This window comes from Triturus cristatus, chromosome 7, assembly GCF_964204655.1.
Source record: "Triturus cristatus chromosome 7, aTriCri1.1, whole genome shotgun sequence".
NCBI lineage: Eukaryota > Metazoa > Chordata > Amphibia > Caudata > Salamandridae > Triturus > Triturus cristatus.
The window spans coordinates 1,547,074,581-1,547,095,905 of NC_140590.1; the positions used below are offsets into that span (position 1 = coordinate 1,547,074,581).

Consider the following 21,325-nt stretch of genomic DNA (forward strand, 5'->3'; position numbering starts at 1 on the left):
ATCTCTGTGCCTCCCTGCCCATTTCTCCCTGGGCAATCTCTCATCCACCTGCCCTCGTCTGGTGGTGCATCCCCTTTATTCTCGATGCCACCCTAGTTTCCTATGCCTGTATACCACCTTCGTACCTTGTACCTCCCAGTCCCACTGACTCCGTGTACCTCAATATTACCTGCCCATCCCTGCTGTCTGATCCCCTTGTGCTTCAACTCTCCTAGTCTGCCTCATACCACCCATGCCTCCCTCATGTGGTATCATACCTAAGGAGCTAGTGGAAAATGTGAGGGAGCTCAACTGTTGCTCAGTTCATGGTCGGTGCGGGATTAGGGTAGGTGCAAAAACCTTTGAGTGATGTCTTTTCATCCATTTATGCACAAGCACGTGTGACGAAATGACCATGTTCGGCCACATTTAAAGATGTATCCTCTGGTGAGTTCTAAGCCCACACATCTATCTTCTGAAGCACATCTCAGTCCCAAAAACATATACATGTCTAAATCTGCAGATGCCCAGGGCATCTTTAAAAGGCTTATGTGCACAAGGTATTCACAAAACAATTGTAGAGTACTTGTAGAATTCAAACAGTAATATCAGAATGTATTTGGAAGCTTATCCAACTATGCTTTTAAAGCTAAAAACAGAGCTTTTCCCAGTGCTTAATTTGTGCTTGTGTTTGGCGGTTCTTGGCACCTGCACTTAATTCTTAACACAGGCACTTGTTTTTGACAGTCCAACGCATGATGGCGCTGCCTCACTGTTTTTAAGCACAAGACTTCAGCCGAGAGTAACACTTAAAAATTATATAATCCCAGTGCGTCCAGGATTTTCTTATAACTTTGGGTGTCCTGGAATAGTCCAAATGGTCAGCTTTGAAGGAGCGTAATGGCATTTGGCATCACTGGCAGCAGGGTAGGCATAGCTACTGTGTGTTTCAGTGGGCTGGCAGGGTGGGGACCTACTTCACTGCTGGTAGGGGCCGGTTGTATTGCTGGGGATCTGCCGGCTAGGTTCCTACTTGCAACAGTTGTAAATGAACAATGCAGAAACAAATGGTTTTGAAGTGTGCTTAAAGTGTTATCTAAAACACTTGTTTTTGGATTGTTTATTTAGAAGTGCTGCAAGTAGGGGTGTGACCGGTAGGTCCCCTACAACAAAACTAGCCCCCATCAGCAGTGAAACAAGCCCCTACTCTGCCAGCCCACCCAAATAGCCAGTGACCAGTACTGACAGGGGCAGTGGGAAACAAGCCCCCACCCTGCCAGCCCACCCAAATACCCAGTGACTAGTACTGACAGGGGCAGTGGGTGGCGTAAGATGCACTGGTCTCCTGTGAAATACCTTTGCCCCTGGCACTTATTTTTTTACGAATTAAGCACTGACTATTCCTTACTAGACAAGTCTCCGTACCTTAACCTGTCCCGAGTCAACAATATCCAGACCTTTGAGAGAAACAAGAATGATATGATTGCTTTACCAGAAGTCTGAAACTGCAAAGGAAGAGAGCTACAACCCTCAGGTGACAAATTGGAAAAAATATACCTTCTAATCTGGTCCATCTAATCCTAGGAAACCAGGAAGGAGAAGTGAACAAATCCAAGGGCAGAAACAGGGGAATATCATTGAATCTCTTAACTATTATTGTAGAAACAGTGGCCTAGCTAGACTACTGCAACCCCGGGGCGATCCCTGAATTTGCCACCTGGTGCAGGTAAGAACGGTGGGGGGGGAAGGGGTGATGGAGGGGGGGGGGAAGGGGCGGTCGACAGATGACTTATTCCCGGGGGCTGTAGGCAGTCGATAGACTTGCTCACTAATGCGCACTTACTCACTTACTCGTTCATTCACTTTGGTGGAACAAACCACTCCTCATCACCCTCTGACGTGCCATCTCCTTCATCCAGTTTGTTCTCAAACCCTACTTCTTACTGTAGGCCTTGTAACCCGTCACCCCTGAAGTATCACCTACTAGCAAAGTTACTTGTAACATTATCTGGAAAAAAAGTAATTTAATTAATATAATTTCCAAATTCTGATTAGTCTCCATAGGTAATGTAACATTATATTGTGTTATGTTACTTTATGCTATGTGATGTCATGTTATATTGCGTTGTGTTATGTGATGCAATGTTATGTTTTGTTATGTTAAGGTACGTTGCATTCTGTTATTTTGTTCTTTATTTCAGCAGGTGATATATATATTTCACTGATGTATGATCGATATCTCTCCTGCTTTTCAATGCATGTAGCTGCTCTTTGGCAGACATTGCAAATATTTACAACCATATTCCCTGTATTCAACAGCAATGTCCATGGTCAAGTTACATAACCGGTGCTTGTGACCCAGATCTGACAAAGCATCCTTTGATACAGTAAGATTTAATAATATCTCTAACTGCTTAATACTTTAAAATATATGGAATTATGATGATTTAGGTTGTGGTATGACTAACTGTTCTATAGTGTTAAATATCTGGCCCGGCAACATTTAAATTACACCAGCATAATTTGCAAAATTTTGGGAATTTTGCATCACGATTGTTACACTCATTTCATGAAATTGCCCACATTAAACCCAATATATACAAAAATAACATCTGTACAATTTTTCTAAATGACACTGGGTTGTATTATTAGCCACTAGCTTGGAAATCTGACAGAGATTCTGTCCTCCTGAACCTAACAGGACTCCCTGTCATTATAAACAAATCCTGTGCAGATGTAACAATTGGGTAATATGATCACAGAAAGAAAAACAAAGTTCAACAAAATATGAAGAAGGTGTTGTTTTTTTTTTTTTTTTTTTTTTTTTTTTAAAAAACCTTTATTTGTGCATAGTAAAAGAACAAATACGGGCCTACAACCATCAGGCCGGCCACAATACGGTTGAGCACAGAGACAAACAGTACATCCCCTGTGCGTCAAGGTCAAGATTAGCAATGATTCAGGATTCATACACTGGAGGGATCCTTGACACCAGGGGAAGGAGAAGTGAAGGTTAATTTTAAGGTTTTCAAAAAAATTTTTATCGAGAAAGAAATCAGTAAAGGATAGAAACAAGGAGATTCGAGTCCGCGAGTCGGCTTCATACACTGGAGAGCAGCAGCATCATTAAAACAGCCATAGAAAATCTCATACAGTAAGGCGATGCAGTTAGATAACAGGATCATCACAGTAGTAAATACGCACCCCCTAAAAGCCGCCCCCACTCAATCCACCCCACACCCGGACCCCGAATCGAAACAAGTATAGCGCAGAGACATGAAAGAAAGAGGCCCATAGAACTAAAAAGAAACAGTAAATTACCCCCCCACCCTACACCAATGCGGAGGCTATGGCCTGCCCCCCCCCAGCATAGTGCCTGTCGCCCAATGAACCCGAAATATAGACGAGAGAGAAAGTAGGAATAGAGTAAAGAAACTAAGAGAAGAAAGAAGAAAGGAGGCGGGGAGGAGCCCACGTATCCTCGGAGCGCCCGACACCACCGGCCAACCAAGCCTCCACACACTGAAACCCCACTACACCCAAAGGCGGTCGTGTGGAGATAGCATGTAACAACAAGGAAATGAAGGCAGACAGATCGCGACGAGTGCGCACAACATATGCAAACGATTCCAGTCCCAGTCCAGCCCGTCCGTGAAACTATGATGATAGAAAGTAATCTAGCCCTGGCCCGATCGCGGGCTTACGATTGGACCCGCCCCCTCGTGAATGCCCCGCATCCCGAACAGACAAAGACAATATGGCCGCTTGGAAGAAGATGGAGAAGTAGAGTCACAAAATGGCCGCCGATCATCTATTGAGGTCCCCTTGCACACCATATAAAATCCAGACCTGGCTTGTAAAGTACATGAGTTCCACATAAAAGGAGCCGTAGGCCACCGTGAACGGTTCCTCGAGGTCGTCAGGTGTAGTTCAGCTGGAAGGTCCTGCGGGCACGGTGAGGCAGGCAACAACAAAGCAGGCAGCAATGACCGGGGAAACAAAGTATCCGCCATTGAGCAGGAGAGCGATTGATCCTGAGCGCCGGGAAAGCCAAACGCAGACACCAGTGGAGCACCGCTACACCCAGTCGTTACTTCCCCGCAGGAGGACCACAGCACTGGCAGACTCACGTCTTGTTGATCACAAACGGGGCGCTCACGACCCGCAGCAGACAGTGTAGAGTCGAACCGCTCACTCAGCGTTTGCAAGCCGACACACAATTGCAGACGAAAGTCCCGCAGGGCAGCCAGAACGGAGCCGTATGTCAGCGGAAGCTGCGCCCCCACAGCGGCAGCAATCCGGGACGGCACTGGGGAGCTGGAGTCTGGTAGAGGGAGGGCGAAGCGGGCAGCGGGCGAGACCGGAGCATCACCCCCCAGCAGCGAGCAGGCAATCAGCGCCATGTTTTACCGCTGAACGGTACCGTGGCCAGGGGGGGGATCGTGACAAGGAGGCAATTCCCAACAGGTCTGCGCCGCAACAGGTGAAAGCCAACAGTCGCTTCCCCTCCCTCGGGCTCTCTTGCAGCCGACTAGACCATAGAAGAAGGGGGTCTGCAGCCTTCCACAGCGTGGTCCACAGAGCGGGGTAGGAGACCCGTCACGCCGGGGCTTACCCTCTAGCTCCAGCCCGTCAGGTGCAGGGTGCAGGAGGTGTCCGGGCGTCTCTCCCCCGGCTCCTCCGGCGACCGTCCGTGGCGTGAGGCGGGATCGGGACCTCGGGGCTCAGATTTGCACCAGCGGGTCCGGTGACTGCGACGCTTCCAGGGGGCCGGCCGAGGCCACAGTAGAGCAGGGGTCCAGTGCGGGGAACAAAGGCACCAAGAACTCCGGCATCCGGGCGGGCTAAGACTTCGGGAAAGCGGCGGCGCAGTCAGCGCGTCGTCGCACGCGTTGCACCTCGAAAATCGGCAAGGATAGGAATCAGGATGATAGTCCGAGGCCAAGGGCCGACGGAGCCGGGCGCTCAAGCGACTGCTCCGGTCGCCATCTTGGCTCCTCCCCCGAAGGTGTTGTTTTAATTCAAAGATGAGTTCATCAACACAAAGGGCGCAAACCGACACGTGTTTCGTCAACAGTAGAAAAACTGTGACTCTTCAGGGCAAGATGAAAAGTGTCATCTGGATAATCAACGGTACAGATATTGAGTTCAAGAAAAGAGCGGTATCCTGGAGGTCAGTGCGACCAGGAAACAAAGGGCCTGGTGACGGCATTGTGAGCAGGAATATCTGGCTGCCGAAGTGCAGGACTCCCTATCATGTAAAGTGCAATGCAGTTTTGGTATATTAGCAATGACCAATGTCAATAAAATCCTTCAATACTTAGTGTCAGTTCAGAGGCAGAAAAAAATTGATTACATTTTGGAAGTGATCGAGCTCTGACTATATCTGGCTTGGCTACAATAAAGGTGTTTTTCAGGTTTCACCTGAATGGCATTTCTATGCCATAGCTAGTGCCCCTCTGCTTTTGGGAATGTGCTTCGGTGCATTCTGGTAAAGTTTAACATTTCCCACATATGTTCAAATAGGGTTGAAGTGCTGTAATTTAGAAATATGAGTGCAGCTGCCCAAACAGCACTGTAGAAGGCAAAAAATAGGAATTCTGTCAGAATCCTTCCTAAGAAGAACTTTATATCCAGTTTAAAGAGACTCATCAACTACGCAGGAAGCATGGTGCTTCATCAAGAGTGGGTGGTGATAACAAGTAAGCTTTTTATAACAAATTTTGTGAAAACAGGTTAGCTAGTGCAAATTAATGAAAATATTTTTCTGTGCCAGGCCCTTTTCAACGTCTGGGCAAATCCAAAAGTAAAATCTCCATGCTGATTTTTAAACGATATGTGACATGATGGTACACATAATCAGTGCGCACCCATTGTTTTCCCAGTAATATATATATATATATTTTTTAAACCGTTTTTATTAGAAACAAAAACAGCAATAAAGACAGTACATTGACAACTTAGGTGAAGATTTTCAAGAGAGTACGGCATTATCTTACTTAGCATTAATCCGGCAGAAGCCCACGGTAGAATAATTCAACAATCCCAGTAATATATTTTAGCAGGAAAAACCTGTTGGCATTTATCGTGGGCATAGTCCTTCTAAAGGTTCTAATAAATACTAATTCTGCATTTCATGCTGTAGAAAAACGAGTTATTATTATATGGGGGTATTCACCCTCACTAGTAGTAATGCCACAATCACTAATAGGTCTGGTTAAGCCTCACTAAATTAATCCTTGCTCAATCCTTGTTAGTTTAGCAAAGGAAAAGTCAGGCTTAATTTAGGAGCCCGGTATGTGTAAAGAATTTTTATTCCACCAAAACAGTAAATAAGTAAAAGACACAACATTATAAAAAACCAACACCAATTTTTTAAAAAAAGACAATATTTTTATCTTCAAAACAACACCAAAACCACAAACAAAGCACCAAAATAGGGAACCGGAGATATGAATTTTCAAAGGTTAAATCCAAAATTGTGCATTCTAGCACCAAAAAGATGAAGGCACCACTCGCGTGACGTCTACCTGGTCACGCTGGACTTGGACAAAGTCAAAGTTTTAGGCCAACCGTAATGAAGCATGGGTTAGATAGGCTGAAGGCTAGGTCCCAGTCAAATGTTTACTTCAGACTTAGTCCTATGCTTTGAGCTTTTCTCTCGTCAACAGGCTTGTCAGCGGGTCCTCGGGCTTCTCGGATACAGAGTTTGATTCAACCATGGCAGCCTGCTGTAGCACGATACCTCAGTGAGCCTCTGAAAGTCTTTGTCCTTGATGGCGAAGAGATCCGGAGCTTTCAGACGGACATACCAACAAGGTCAAGCCGATTCCCGAAGCGACGGCTTGATCCTTGGCGTCGAGCTGGTCTCCTCCTGTAGTTTTTCTGCAAAAGTTTCAGAAAGTTTTCCAAACTTTGAGATCTTGTTGGTTCTGAGTTTCTTTGAGGAAAGTATGGGACTACTAGCTCAAGCAAAAGGTTCAGAGACTCTGAATGGCATCTTAGGGGCTAGGACTTGATTTCCCACAGTGCACTTTCACAGTCCAGAAAAAATCTAGTTGCAATTGTCAGCTGAGGTGATCCTCTCTTTAGCTTGGCAGGCAACTTCTTCCAGCTCTGTTGTACCTGTTGCTGATCATTGACTACACATCTTTTCCTTTGCGCCAGTCATAGTCTTTTCATTGTGGAGCCTTGTGAGTGCTGCAGGTTGTCTTTCCGAGTGCAAGCCTTCTCACTACAATCCCCTTCCAGCTCCTCTCTTAATTTATTAGCGGGGGTCCCATCTGGCTCGAGATCAAGGAAGAGGGACCTGGACTGGGTTCTATGAAATGTGTTCTTTTGTCTTTGACATCCATCTTTTCTGACCAGTCCATTCCTCTCCCTTCTCCAGGAACCAAATCTCCTCTCACCAAATGGCTGTATTGTTGCAGCCCCATGCCTCTTCACACCTACTCAGGGAGCAGCTTGGCTCAGTCTCTCAAAGGCTGACCAATCAGAAGAGGCTGCTACAGGGCTACTTTAGGTAACTTTAGGATAGTAAGTTCTTAAAACGACTTTCCTGTAATGGTTACATTAAATCCAAATTTGGTAAATTGGATTTAATGTGACCATTAATTTGATACTTTGAATGACATTGCTATCTAGCTCCAATGCAAATATAGACTGGAAATTATATGAAAGTAGCGCAAAGCAGTTCCTAGTGCTGCTTTGCATTACTTAGCGCCAAGGGGGGGGAGATCCATGGGTGGGGCATGGGCATTCCCATTCAACCACCCATGGTTTTTGGTGCAATTCCAATCTACTAAAAAATGTAGACAGGGTTTTGCATCATAAAATAGCACCCTTTGAAATAGGCGCTATCAAGGACAAAGGCCTTTATTTCACCTTTCATTTTTGCCTTTTAATTTATGCTGCACTGTATAACACACATACAAAGTCAGAAAAAGTTTTAAGTTAGTCTAAGCATAGTATTTTGTGCAGTAAGGGTACCCTTCCAGTGCAAACCCTATGCTAGACTCACTTATATGGTGCAAATGTGTGTGTGTGACACTTCAGCAGCTTGATTGTGCACCAGTGCTAGTAAGAGAGGAGGAGAGTGCCATATCTCGGTACCCGTCCACCATCCTTTTCAACTGAACTAACAGACTCACATGTCCACCGCTCAAATTAATTTCGCATTTTCCTATACTAATTCCCCACAAATCCTGCTTGGGTTCCGGAGTAGCGTGCTACCCGCTGAAAATCACTTCAACACCTCATAAGGGGTAGCAAGCGCTATATATATGCAAACCCTTCCCTCTCTATCCCTCCACTATCCTTTGACAATCCAAATAACAAACTCACATGTCCACCGCTCAAATAAATTTCATATCTCCCTATACTAATTCACCACGCTGTTCTGTTCTCTCCTTCTCATGTAATGCAGCACAGAACTTTTGGCTGCTGTACTGCAATGCTTGAGAATGTAATAAACAGACCCCTCAGTGCTATAAAAACTCATTCAAATGTACTCATTAAATATATAAATCAAAACACATGCCACTTGGTCCAGGAGATTACCAAGAAATAGATATTGTGTAATCCTTCCTTGAACGGGCAGATGGAAAAATAAATCAACATTTATTTGAGCCTCAACACATAGGCCCTCAGTACGAGCGGCCTGCTTAATTGCGATCTGTGTGTTAACTCCTGTTACTGCACATATCGCAATTATAGGTTTGGTGATACTTATCAGCAGGTCCAATCTGCTGACATTTATCAAAGGAAAAATATCTGGTATTTGCTGGAGCTTCCAGTTTCCAGCGTGGAAAGCAGCAAAATCTGCTTGTTATTTCCCCAAAATTAGGGGTGGTATTTTCTGCAACCGAAAAATTCCTACTCGGCAGATTTAGATTTTATCAGGAATACCACACCTTTTATGAAATATCACATCTTTTATTGGGTGCTCGTAATGAGAAACTTGGAGAAACAAAATCGACCTCAAGTTGCAAAATAATGAAGATAAAAAAATATCTCACTCAAAATCCGAAGAGTGTCCAAAAAAAGATAGCAGACTGCTCCAGGCAATTGTGTAAACATGTTAAAAAAAAAAAGGGCCATGTTTGTCTTATTACTTTGATATCAGAATATTGTGTTTTACTCTCTGATAAATTTGTAGTTAGGGTGTGCATTAACAAATTGAGTTTTTGCTGAGAGGTTTTTTATTTTATATTTTGGGCTGCACAGACCCCAGGACTCTTTCTACCACTCAATGGGAGCAGTTGAGTCTCAGAGATGGGGGTTACAAGAACACAGAACCTTCACCTTTGACCCAGCTAGTGGAATCCACCAGCTACAGTTTCTCCACTATACTTTGGTGGAGGAATTCAGCTGACCATATGTCCTCTGTATTTGCAGTTTCTCAAGAAATTGGAGTATTTTCAGTTCCTTCTAAACCTTAAATGAGGCCCTAGGTCACTGTTGTACCTGAGGGCTTTTGAAAGACTCCACAGTTTTGAAGAAATTAGTGATGATGACAACTCACAAAATAGTAACATGGGCCGGGGATGGGGAGGTTTCACATCCATTGGACACCTTCTTACATTTTTCTACTTTTATAATTAAAATGGGGGTTGTAAAATTAACAAGATGTTTGTTATTGATTGTAGAGTCATGAATTGCAGTTTTATAAACAACTTCATAAAACAGGACAGCATGAAAATGTTGATTAAATTGGAACATATTAATATTTCCTCTTTCATTCACAGATTTAAGAAAGATAAAGCAAACTATTCTTTGAGCTCAGATGGATCACTGGTGTGTGACTCAACCTTGGACACAGACTATTCCATAGCCAAGAAATACATGGGCTTTACAGAAGAAGATTTTGAACAGGCAGTAAGTATATGTCGTCAATTCCATAATTTGGGCAGAATGTAGAATTCAGTGGTACCGAAAAATCTTCTGATTTTAAGAGGAAGTGTTAAATCCTAAAGAAAAACTGGTGTGTTAATCTCCAGCAATAGGATAATATATTTGTAACCAATATTAAGGACACAATATTTATGTGAGACAAAATGGTTGTGTTTGATATTTGGACGTACACCTGGAGAACCCATTAGTGAAATATCACCATCGTTTTACTCATATGGTTGAGGAAATCCTTACACTGGATACCCCTTAACGTTTAGTATTTCCTTTAGAAAGAAGAGATTTTCACCCAATCTGGCCCTTTTTCTGATCTGTCTAAATGACATATTATTCACGGGAAGTCTTAGTATCTTAGTATCTCGGTAATGCAATTTATTTGAGAGAAAACACAAATTAGCCTCCAAATCAGGATTACAGGAATTGGAAAAACTGCACACTATATCCTCACACAAACTTTGGCAGGTGAAACCTGTTAGAATTTGTGCGGAAAATATCTGTATCATTCCAAGTATCACAGTATTTTGATCCCCGATAGATTGTGAAAGGTCTGGGCCTATTAGTTTTATACCTTCTTTAAAGACACAATCCGGTGGTTGTTTTTTTTAAGCATGAAAGTGTGAAGGGGAGAAAATCATTAACACACAGTTAATTAGCCAATAACTCTCCATGATATATAATAACTGGCAGACAACTATGTAAGATTAGTTAGTTTATTACAAAGCCCAAATTAACTGGTCATAGAGACACCTCGACACATGAGTACAGAAATACTACGGAATTAGGGTGAAGCCAAATCTACGTATTCAATTTTGATGGTGCTGCAGGAACAATACTATTAATTCAAGAAGTAGGATAAAGAAAATCAAGAAACATGAGTCCAAATTTCCCTGCATTGAGGGTTGATAAGTAAGAAGCATTCACCTGTCCCTAATCTGGCGTTAAGTGACTTCCCTGCATAAGCATTTCCAATGGAAAAGAAAAAGATATCAGTGCGTGGAGTCTTCCTAAGAAGTCTCTGCACCATCAATGAGTCGTGTAGCATAAAGCCCCTATCGTTAAAAAGAGCTCGTTCTGAGATGCTCTCCCTCTTGAAGCAAAAAGAAGTGGGCAATTTCCCTAATTCCAACAAACAGTTATCCACAGGTAGAATTCCCATAGTGCACCTTGCGCATGCCATCTACTCTAGGTACAGTTCTGGACGTACTTTTCCATGGTGTTCTCCATGTGCAACCTTGGTAACATTTTGTTCTTGGTTCCCAGGCCTTCCCCCGTGTGAAACCTAGTGTCTTTTATCGATCCAAGCCACGCGATTGTAACTTCTTCCCTCCTTGCCTAGCTACTAAAACAAATACATTATTTTCCTTTAAAGAATCAATCTCCACCTGCAATGCAAACATGAGAAAGAACAGATTCTACAGTGCCCATGAAGTTCAACTAATAATTCTAAAGCAAGAGTTTTGAGGGACTTGTATTTCAGGCCTTAGAATTTAGCTAACATAACAACGTGTCGCTTTAAGCATTACAAATTGGCATAACCCTGTTGCATTTTAACTAACACATTTCAGTACTATACAAACATCATCATTAAACACATTCAGTATATTAGTAACATTAATTTCACAACACGAGTTCTTTGAGTAAATGTTTTCTGCTAGTTACATTCATTTCCTACGTTAATTCTCCATACTATTTGTCAGTAACCTTAAATATGACATGTAATTACGTGAATACATTTCACAATCCTAACACTTCACGTTGATAAAATTGCAAGATAATATGAAGATGCGCTCTACACGTGATTATGATGGACCCCTACAAATGAAATTAGATTTCTGTCCATCAATTGCATAGAGGTAGGCAGCTGATCCCGGGCTTTGACTGCTAGCATTGTGACATATTTTCCTCTAAAGTGAGCCATTCTAAACCGAGGAACTGTTGCAAGAATCTTGAAGGAGAAGTGCAATGAATCTGCTGGCTCATGTTTTGTGTTGCAAGCTTGTGAGTCCAGGAGCCCTGTGCATTGGAGAGTCTTGGGAACTAGGTGTAAATTCTTTTTTTTTTTTTTTCATTTCAAAAGAATTTTATTATTTTAAAGACGCAAATATGAAACATAAGATACAAGCAAAAGTGATACAATTGATAACGGACAGAGGTAATAGATACATTAAAATGAAATTAAATAAATAGGAAATCAAATCATTGTCATTCATTAATCCGCAGATATCAGATAAATAAATTACTTAAGGAGGGACGACCCAAAATGATATCTGCCAAAGATACTTATCAAAAGTATCACCCACAGATGGCAAACTAGGGAAAAGAGGAAAGAGAAGAAAGGAGAAAAGAAAAGACGGAAAGAGTAGAAAAGAGAGGAGGAAAGAAAAAGAGAGACAGAGAGAAGAAAAGGAAGAGGAGAGGATTTCCAGAGGAATCACCCGACACACAAGACAACACTAACCAGACAAATCAAAGGGATATTGCTCCACCAGCCCTTCGGAGGCCAACTCCATGTATGAATCTAAGGCTTTCCAAACACCAGAGGAAATAGAAGGGGATAGATGAGCATGGTCAACTGACGTGTGAGCACTTCGTAGAAAGGAAACCCAAGCCCACCAAGTATGGTAAGAGACGGACGAAAAGGATTTCCACTCCATGAGAATTACTTTGACTGCAATAGTCAATAAGAGGTCCAGCAATTGTAACTCCATGGGATCTAAAGGCAGAGGGACTGGGGCCGCCAAAGGACCCAAAAGAATTAATGGAAAAGACAGATGGAATTTGATGTTAAAGATGAGCATGAGGTGTTTGTGAACTAAATCCCAAAAGGGTTGGAGAAGGGAACAATCAAGGAACATATGTTGAAAATCACCTGGTAGAAGCCCACAACTCCAGCACAAATTGTCTTCTTTGAGATTAAGTGAATACAGACGAATGGGAGTCCAGTGAAGAAGATTAATAGAGAAAAACTTAGACTGCATTAAAGAGGGGGCAATTTTGTTACGAAGAGAAAATTTACCAATATCTTGCCAAGTATCAGAAGAGATATGAGCAGTAACACTATGATCAAAATGATGTAACCATTTTTGCTGTGCGACAGTTTGGGAAGGGAGTGTAGAGGACGATAAAAATTTGTAAATCCGAGACGCAACATGACCAGTCCTGAACCATAACTGAAAAAGCGTAATCATAGGGGAAGAAGGATGAAGGTGCACTTTAGCAAGTGCAACCTTAATCTTAAGAAAAGTATAAAAATCTAAATTAGATAAAGAAAATTGTTGAGCAAGGGATGAGAAAGGGGAAGGGTCATTGTTGGAATCGTAGAGATGTTTAACAAGTGAGACACCTTTCCCAGCCCAGTAAGACATCAACTCAGGGTCAATATTAATTTTGATTTTAGAATTGCGCCAAATAGACGACCATCTAGTTTTATGCAGTGGAATTGCTACTCTCTTATCAACCTTGCGAACCGCAGCAATAGTGTCTAAAATAATAGAGCGAGAGAATGGAATAGAAAGGGTATTCGTGGTTAAAAAAGATGCAGTCGGCAATGGGGAGGCCAGTTCCTGTTCTATTGTCAACCATGCTGGAACATGAATAGATGGAGAAGAAAACCAAAGGGCACCCTGGGACGCCAGAAAGGCAGTTTGATACTTCCCCCAATCAGGAAAATTACAGCCACCCATATCATAAGATTTCCGTAAAAATTTATAAGCAATCCTAGCCCTTCTGTCATTCCATATAAATTTAGAAGTAAGCAAATCAAGTTCATGAAAGAAGGACTCAGAAAGCCTTACTGGAAGCATAGAGGAAACAAAATTAATAATAGGAGTGATCATCATTTTAAGAGTCTGCATTCGGCCCCACCAAGAGATATGTTTCGGAGACCAATTTTCTAAAAGACGTCTCACCTTAAGAATAGTTTGGGATTCATTATAAGTAGCCGTAGCATATAGGGTGGAACAAAAATAGATACCCAAATATTTTAGCTGTTTAGATTGCCATTTAAATCCCGCCGAACCCATATGAGAGGAGAAGCAGTAAGCATTTAAGGGAAACATCTCTGTCTTATCTTTGTTCAGAGTGTATCCTGAAACTTTTGAAAAAAGAGAAATCGTATCCGAAATAGCAGGGATGGCCAGTGCAATATCATCAGAAAAAATGAGAACATCATCTGCATATGCAGCTGTTTTAATCTGCTGAGACCCAAAAGAGAACCCCTTAATATCTGGATGCGAGTCAATCAATCTGAGGAGAGGATCAATGGACAACAAAAATAAGAGAGGGGACAAAGGACACCCTTGTCTAGTGCCCTGACAAAGGTTAAAAAAAGAAGACGTAGCACCATTCACCTGTATGTTAGCCCTAGGTCGGGAGTAAAGAGACATAACCATACGAATAAAGGAATCACCAAGATTATGTGCACATAGAACAGCTCTTAAAAAAGGCCAAGAGACCTTATCAAAGGCCTTTTCAGCATCAAGGGCCAAGGCCGCCGCCGGAAGATTAGATCGCTTGGCGGCACCAAGAATATGACAAAAAGTACGAATATTATCACGTGCAAGACGCCCCTTTACGAAACCTGTTTGGGAGGGATGAACCAATTGAGGAATAAAGGACTATAAACGTTTAGCTAAGATTTTAGCAAAGATCTTAGCTTCCATGTTAAGAAGGGAAATGGGACGAAAATTTTTGGGATCTGCATGATCCTTCCCTTCTTTGGGGATAACTACAATAGTAGCATCAGCCGCGGAACCAGACACAGAACCATCCTTAATAAAAGCATCAAAAACGGATTGGAGTTTCGGGACAAGCACGGGAATAAAGGTTTTATAAAACGCAATAGGATATCCATCAGGACCAGGAGCTTTACCAGACCGAGTAGCTTTAATCGCGGAGATGATTTCATCAGAAGTAATCGGACAATTTAATGAGTGATTATCTTCCTCCGAAACAACTTTCAAAGGAACCGACTTCAAGAACTCCTGACATTGTTCAAAAGAAGCTTGAGCAGACGGGGTATATAAATTATTATAAAAATCGCGGAAAACCTCAAGAATTTCTGCAGTTTGAAATTTTTTCTTACCAAGCTGGTCAGTAATAGAAGGAATTTGGAAAGAATTACAAGAAGATTCCTGAAACTTTAAAGTGGCTGCAAGAATCTTGCCCGCACGATTTTTTAACAGCAATCTCTTAGATTTCTGAGCCTGCAGGCCAATATGAGCTCTCTTAGTGACTATAGTATTGTACGTATACTTTAAATTCTTAATAGATTGGAGGCAGGTCTTATCCTGAGAATGTCGAAAAAGGGATTCCTGACGTTTGATCTCATCTGCTAAGTCCGTGAGTTCCTTTTTAATGGCTGCGTTTCTCCTTGACATACATTTAATGACCTGACCACGGAAAGTACATTTAAAAGAGTCCCAGAGAACAACAGGGGAACTGACTGACCCAACATTCTCAATAAAAAAAGTCTCAATATCATTGGAAAACTCTCGCACCAAGGACTCATCATGTAAAATTTCTGTGTTTAGTCTCCACGAACGAGCTCGTGCCCTAGGGACAAAGGACATAAGAGTAAAGGTCACTGCGGCATGGTCAGAAATTAAAATAGGGTGAATAAGCGGAGAAGAAGAAGATTGAACCAGAGAAGAGTGAACCAAAAGATAATCAATGCGTGAAAAGGACGAGTGAGGGGAAGAAAAAAAGGAGAAGTCACTACCAGTGGGATTATGAAGACGCCAGACATCCTGAAGATGGGTAAGAGAGCACATATTAATCATTTGTTTGTGTGCTTTAGGGGGACGAAAATTAAAGGCAGAATTCCTATCTAAGATGGGATCCATTGGCAAATTAAAGTCTCCACCTACAATAAGATTACCAGAGTGAGGTGTATCATTTAGCTTTTTGGTGATCGCTTTCCAAAAGGACGGGTCATCCTTGTTGGGGGCATAAATATTCATGACAAATAGGTCAGCATTACCATTGGACACCTTAGATAGTAACCAACGTCCCTCTGTATCCTGTTCAGAGGAAACGATAGATAACCCAGAGTGTTTAGAAACTAAGGTAATTACCCCATTTCTTTTACCACAAGCATCTGAACAAGCAACATCAAAGACCCACTCTTTCTTCAGAAACAACGCCTCCTTGGCAGAGAGCTTTGTCTCCTGAAAAAAGACGAGATCCGAAGAAAGAGATTTACAGTAGTCCAAAATCTTTGACCTTTTAACTGGGTGATTTAACCCTTTAACATTAAGGGAAAGTATATTTAGTCCAGACATAGAACCATTATCAGGAAAAAAAGACATTTCATATATGACAAATGAAGTGCAACAACCAGGAGAACCAACCAGCCGACATCAAAGGCCAACACAAGACAAGGTGAAACCAAAGAGGAAATCCGAAGAGAAAAAAGGAAAAAAGAGGAAACAGAAAGCAAGAAAATACACAGAAAGAGAGAGAGAAGGGCCCATAAGGCAAGTCTGAAAAAGACCAAATTCATACAAGGGGGGACATGGGAAAAAGAGCGAGGGGCCATCAAGAGGAAGAAAAACAACAGCATAAAAAGCCCCAAAACAGTACATAGCTGATTATACAAGTTTAAAAGAAGAACTATCTAAAAGCTAAGAACTGGAATTAATTATAACATTTTGGAAAACAAAGCGAAATGAAAGACTATAAAGGCAACACGTTTAACCAAGTTAATATATAGGTACCAACTAAAATGAATCATAGAGAACGGTAAGAACAGGAAAGAGAGAAAAAGAAAACAAGTGCAAGCAATAAGAGCTGGTGGAAAGTGAACTAAAAGTTAACATTACAATTAGGTAGAGCCAGACCAAAGCGGACTTCATAAAGAGAAAAAGGAACAGAATAAAGAGAAAAGAAGAAATACATTCTAAAGCATACTATATGATACATTATGGGAAAAATAAGTGAAACATAATAAAAAACGGCATATAGTACCTTCTCAATATAACAATCAATGAATCCCTATGGCAGCTAAATAAGAGAACTAATACTATATAAAAATATGTAAAATCTATAGACAAGCTTATAGATAACTGCGCATGAGTAAATAAAGCCATATACACACAAATTGGCAAAATAAGGTACGCTTGCCCAAGTAAGTGAACATGTAGGTAAAGAGGCATAAAACTATCAAGTACAAAGCATCTATAAAAAACTAACCTACTCGAAAAAGATAATTAATAACACATAATAAACAAACCACTCAGTGAAAAATCAATAAAGTAGATATAACTAGTAACTATATAGACGACACATAGTGAGTCTAAATATAGCCATAAATAAACATATAATAAACATATATGATTCAAACATATAGACAAGCCATACAGCAACACGTTGATAAAGCAAAGGAAAAAACAATGGCCTACTCCATAAATACGGGATAACAAGAGACAGCCATGAGGTAAAAAGACCGACCACAAAAGGATAAAATAAACCAAATTTCACATAAAAAATCGACGCACATACCGAAGTCATACAGCGGGATAAGAAACGGACCAGGACCTAATACATCGAGAGACAAACTGGGAAAGCAAGGAGTAACAGGACGACACGCGAACCGGAGTGAAGTCAAGCCATCAAGAGATGCTACCACAAAAAATTGGAAGGTTTATACAATAAAACTAACAACAATAAAGACCATTACACCATAACGATAACAAGGGAGCACCAAAAGACGACAAAAACACACCAAAACCAATGGACATAAAGACCACCGCGCAGATCTAAAAGCAACTAGACTTAATAGATCTGACAAAGAAGAGAAACAATGCAGTATGTAAAACCGCATCAGGTGCCAGAAGAACCAGGAACATGTGAGGCCACCGTTTGAAGATCCATCTGTAACTCCATCTGATTATCCAAAAACGAGGCCAAATCAGCAGGTTCATCAAAAATTCTGACACGACCTTTAAAAGTAATGCGGAATTTTGAAGGACCAGCAAAGGAGAAGGGGATATTCATCTCAGATAAACGCTTCCGGAGATTAAGAAAGCCCTTCCTCCTTATCACCGTGTCTCTGGCAAAGTCTTGAGAAATTGAAATACGATGGCCATACCAAGAAACAGCTCTAACCTTCCGCATATGAGCCAAAATATGCTCTGTATGTTGATGACGCAGCGGTTTAAAAATTATCGCTCTTGGTTGCGTAGCAGACTTGGGGCGAAAGGTGGGGACATGGTGTGCACGTTCCAGTTCAAAATCTCTATGGAAAGAAATTTGTAGTGTAGAAGGAATCCATTGATAAAGAAACTCAATTATGGAAGATGCATCTTTCTCAACATCCTCCGGAAGACCAAAAATGCGCAGATTGGATCTGTGATTACGATCCTCTTGCTCAGTGAGGTCTTTCCTCAATGCTGCCATGGAATGCTCTATCTGCATGAGAGATCTAGAGTGCTTTTGCATGGTATCCTCTGCGCCACTAATCCGTGTTTCTGTACCTGAAACACGAAGGGAAAGGGCCTTGAAATCATTCCTGATGGCTAACACCTCCACCTGCGGTAAATCTGTGTTAGTCTTAGTAGACTGCGCAATTTCATAGACCTCATTAAGGCGCGTCAGGATGGACTCAAGAGTAGAATTAGTGTCTTTTGGAGCAGACTCAGGTGTGGGGATACCTGTTTGGACCTCTTAAGAGATGCTTTAGAGTCCTTAACGTCTTTAGTATTCGGTGAAGGGGCCATATTCTCAGCCATAGGGCAAACCACCTCAACAGGAACAAAATACACCTCTTCAGATAGAGTAAGAACAAGAAATGCCAGGGGATGTAAGACCCTTAATGTGCGATAAGAAAAACGAGCAGGAAGGAATAACGCACTTGCAGCAAAAAGAGCAGAACAGTGAATATGGCAGGCGATCACGGTCAGGAAAAAAAAACCACCTCACACAAAAAAAAAGATATCATGTGCTGCAGGAACAAGTAGGTACACACCGACTTCGAAAACAACCAATATCAAGCATAGAGCAAAGAAGCCTCACACAAGGAAGTGGCAGTGCGTCTGACGAATAGTATATTAGCAGAAACCTCAAAAAGTTCTCACAATGGGCAGCACTGCAGTAGGCAGAAGAAAAAAACAAAATAAGCACAAAAAAAGTGAAAAAACGTCACCAGTTCCTGTATGACTCCATTCCTGACAGGATAGTCACAGTAGCGTCGACGTGTAGAGGCGAGAGTAAAACTCCCTCAGAGAAAAAACAAAATGGCGGCCGCTCGTGAAACCATGGAGCGCCACCTTAAAATGCCGATATATGGACTCTGGCCACTTCCCACCACCGGAAAACTCCCTCGTAGCGCACACGGCAGTCTCACAGGCAAGATATCATCCTCTGTGCTGAGCGGGGCATTCCTCAGCGGCAGCAATGTCTCCGTCGGCCCTCGCTCTTTACGGAGCTCAAGCGCGATCCGCCATCTCGCCACTAGGTGTAAATTCTTAAACTGAATTCTACAGTCAACGGGTAACCAGTGAAGCTTGAGTCTAGCCTTTGAAATATTGAACTTTCAGAAACCTCAATCCAACCATGTACCTGTGTTTTCAATAAGCTGTATCGCTGCAAGAAGTTTACCAGTTAGACCCAGATTGCAGACATTGCCATGATCATTCCTCTGCAGGGTAGATGCAGCCACCGCAGTTTGCATTTGGGAGAGATGACATTTAGACTCTTTCCCCAAAGCTTGAGCTGAACTGCAGGAAGACACTGTGGAATTAATCTGTGCTTCTAAGGTAAGTTCCTTGTGCACTATGTACAAGACTTAAATCAGTAATCATATACATAGGAAGTGGCCTACTTTTAAAGTTGGGCTCATTTGCTTTGTTTATATCGATTTCAATGTCCGTTCAATTAATCTGGTTATATGGAAAGGATGTCAGTCCGCCGACTCCAGCTTGATCTAGCCCACCCCATCAGCTCCTTGCTCAGCCAAGTTGTGACATAGCACATCCCCTGATGTTTTAGATCCACTGGATCACTAACGTTGTTTTGGCATGATCATTTGGAAAATCATTATTTTAAGATGTCTGCCAGTCTCATTTGCCGCTAACAGTAATCATACCGGTTGTAGGACGGCAATTCACTGACAACAAATATCGACCTATATCCCCCTGAATCATAAAACAAGTAACCAAACTGAAAGAACATCTTCGTTTGTTGTTGACGTATTGTTGCAGATCATCCATCGGTTGGGTCACTTCGCATACATCTTCAGAAGCCTTTTTGAAGCTCATCCACAATTTTTGTAAACAATGATGTGTAGGATTCATTAGATAACTTAGGGCTTTGGTTGCATATCCAATAATTAAAAAAATACCTTTTAAACAATTTAGCTGTCAAAAGTGATGCAGTTGCATAGTAAAGGAGGCCATATAGGTAGTACCAAAACAATTGCGTGGCAACCACAGGTCGTTTACATGTTATTATATTGTGAAGACAAAATTGTGATGAGCAATGAAATTTCCATGCAACATCCCAGCTTAGTACATGTCATGATAATATCCTTCCCAAAAAACCAACCCAGCCACTAGCAGCCTCCTATCCTTTCCAAGATCACCACTTCCAACCCGAATATCAAGAACATGTAGTAGACATAGGCATACCCAGTGCTTAAAATTAAAAAATAGAAGTGCAGGTACCCTGTACCAGAGTACCTGTTTGTTTCAGAGAAGTGCTGGTGCTCTCCAATTAAAGCTATTATGTTTCTCTTGAAGAAGTGAAGGTACTCTCCATCTCAAAATAAAAAAGTACTGCCACTCAGTACTGGACAGTACCGGCCCATTTAAATGACTGGGCATACCGAATCTACGACAAATGGGGGTGGAGTGGTGTGACAAACTGCAAAGTATAGTAGTTTGACTTGCTAGATGCTGTTCCTCTGATCCAAGAAAGGTCTAAACTACCTCCCACCATTTGTCTGCTAATTGTTTTCTTTGCACGCCACAGTGCTCTTTGGAGTGCAGGGCGACACCCTCTACTATCGCACATTTACTAACATCCTTTTCCCACATACTGTGAGGCGGTCCATTAAGAGATCACCAATGCATTGCAATGAGTTAAATCAAAAAATGTATTACGGGTTTTTCTCACCCGTTTCTTGATACTTGAGCTCAACATGCATGTTCGTACCTTAAACAATGCCTTCCCAATAACCTGACTCCCAAATAGAACCAACACCGGGCAACTCTAAATCCTGTAAATATAATCTCAATCAACCAGACTACAGCAAGGGCAGCTCATGGTGTTTGTATGTAGCAATGCATTTAGTCTGTAGGGTGTGAAGTATGCTTTATGCAGGTAGTATAACTGTATATTGGGTGTTCCTCAAAACTGTGTGTACATGTTCTTATAATTGCTCCCTCTCTTTCCCTTGAAACTACCTGTGAGTTGCCTCTTTCCACCTGTTGTGTGAAAA

At 41.9% G+C, this 21,325-nt stretch overlaps 1 protein-coding gene across 1 annotated transcript in view; it reads left to right on the forward strand.

The window, feature by feature from the left end:
* The window catches only part of LOC146812342 (adenosine deaminase-like), a 195,416-nt gene that overhangs the window by 161,727 nt on the left and 12,364 nt on the right, over positions 1-21,325 (forward strand). The window contains exons 9-10 of the mRNA XM_085619335.1: positions 2,299-2,366; positions 9,726-9,855. Of these exons, the coding sequence (XP_085475461.1) occupies positions 2,299-2,366; positions 9,726-9,855 (198 nt within the window). The remainder of the gene's footprint in view (positions 1-2,298; positions 2,367-9,725; positions 9,856-21,325) is intronic.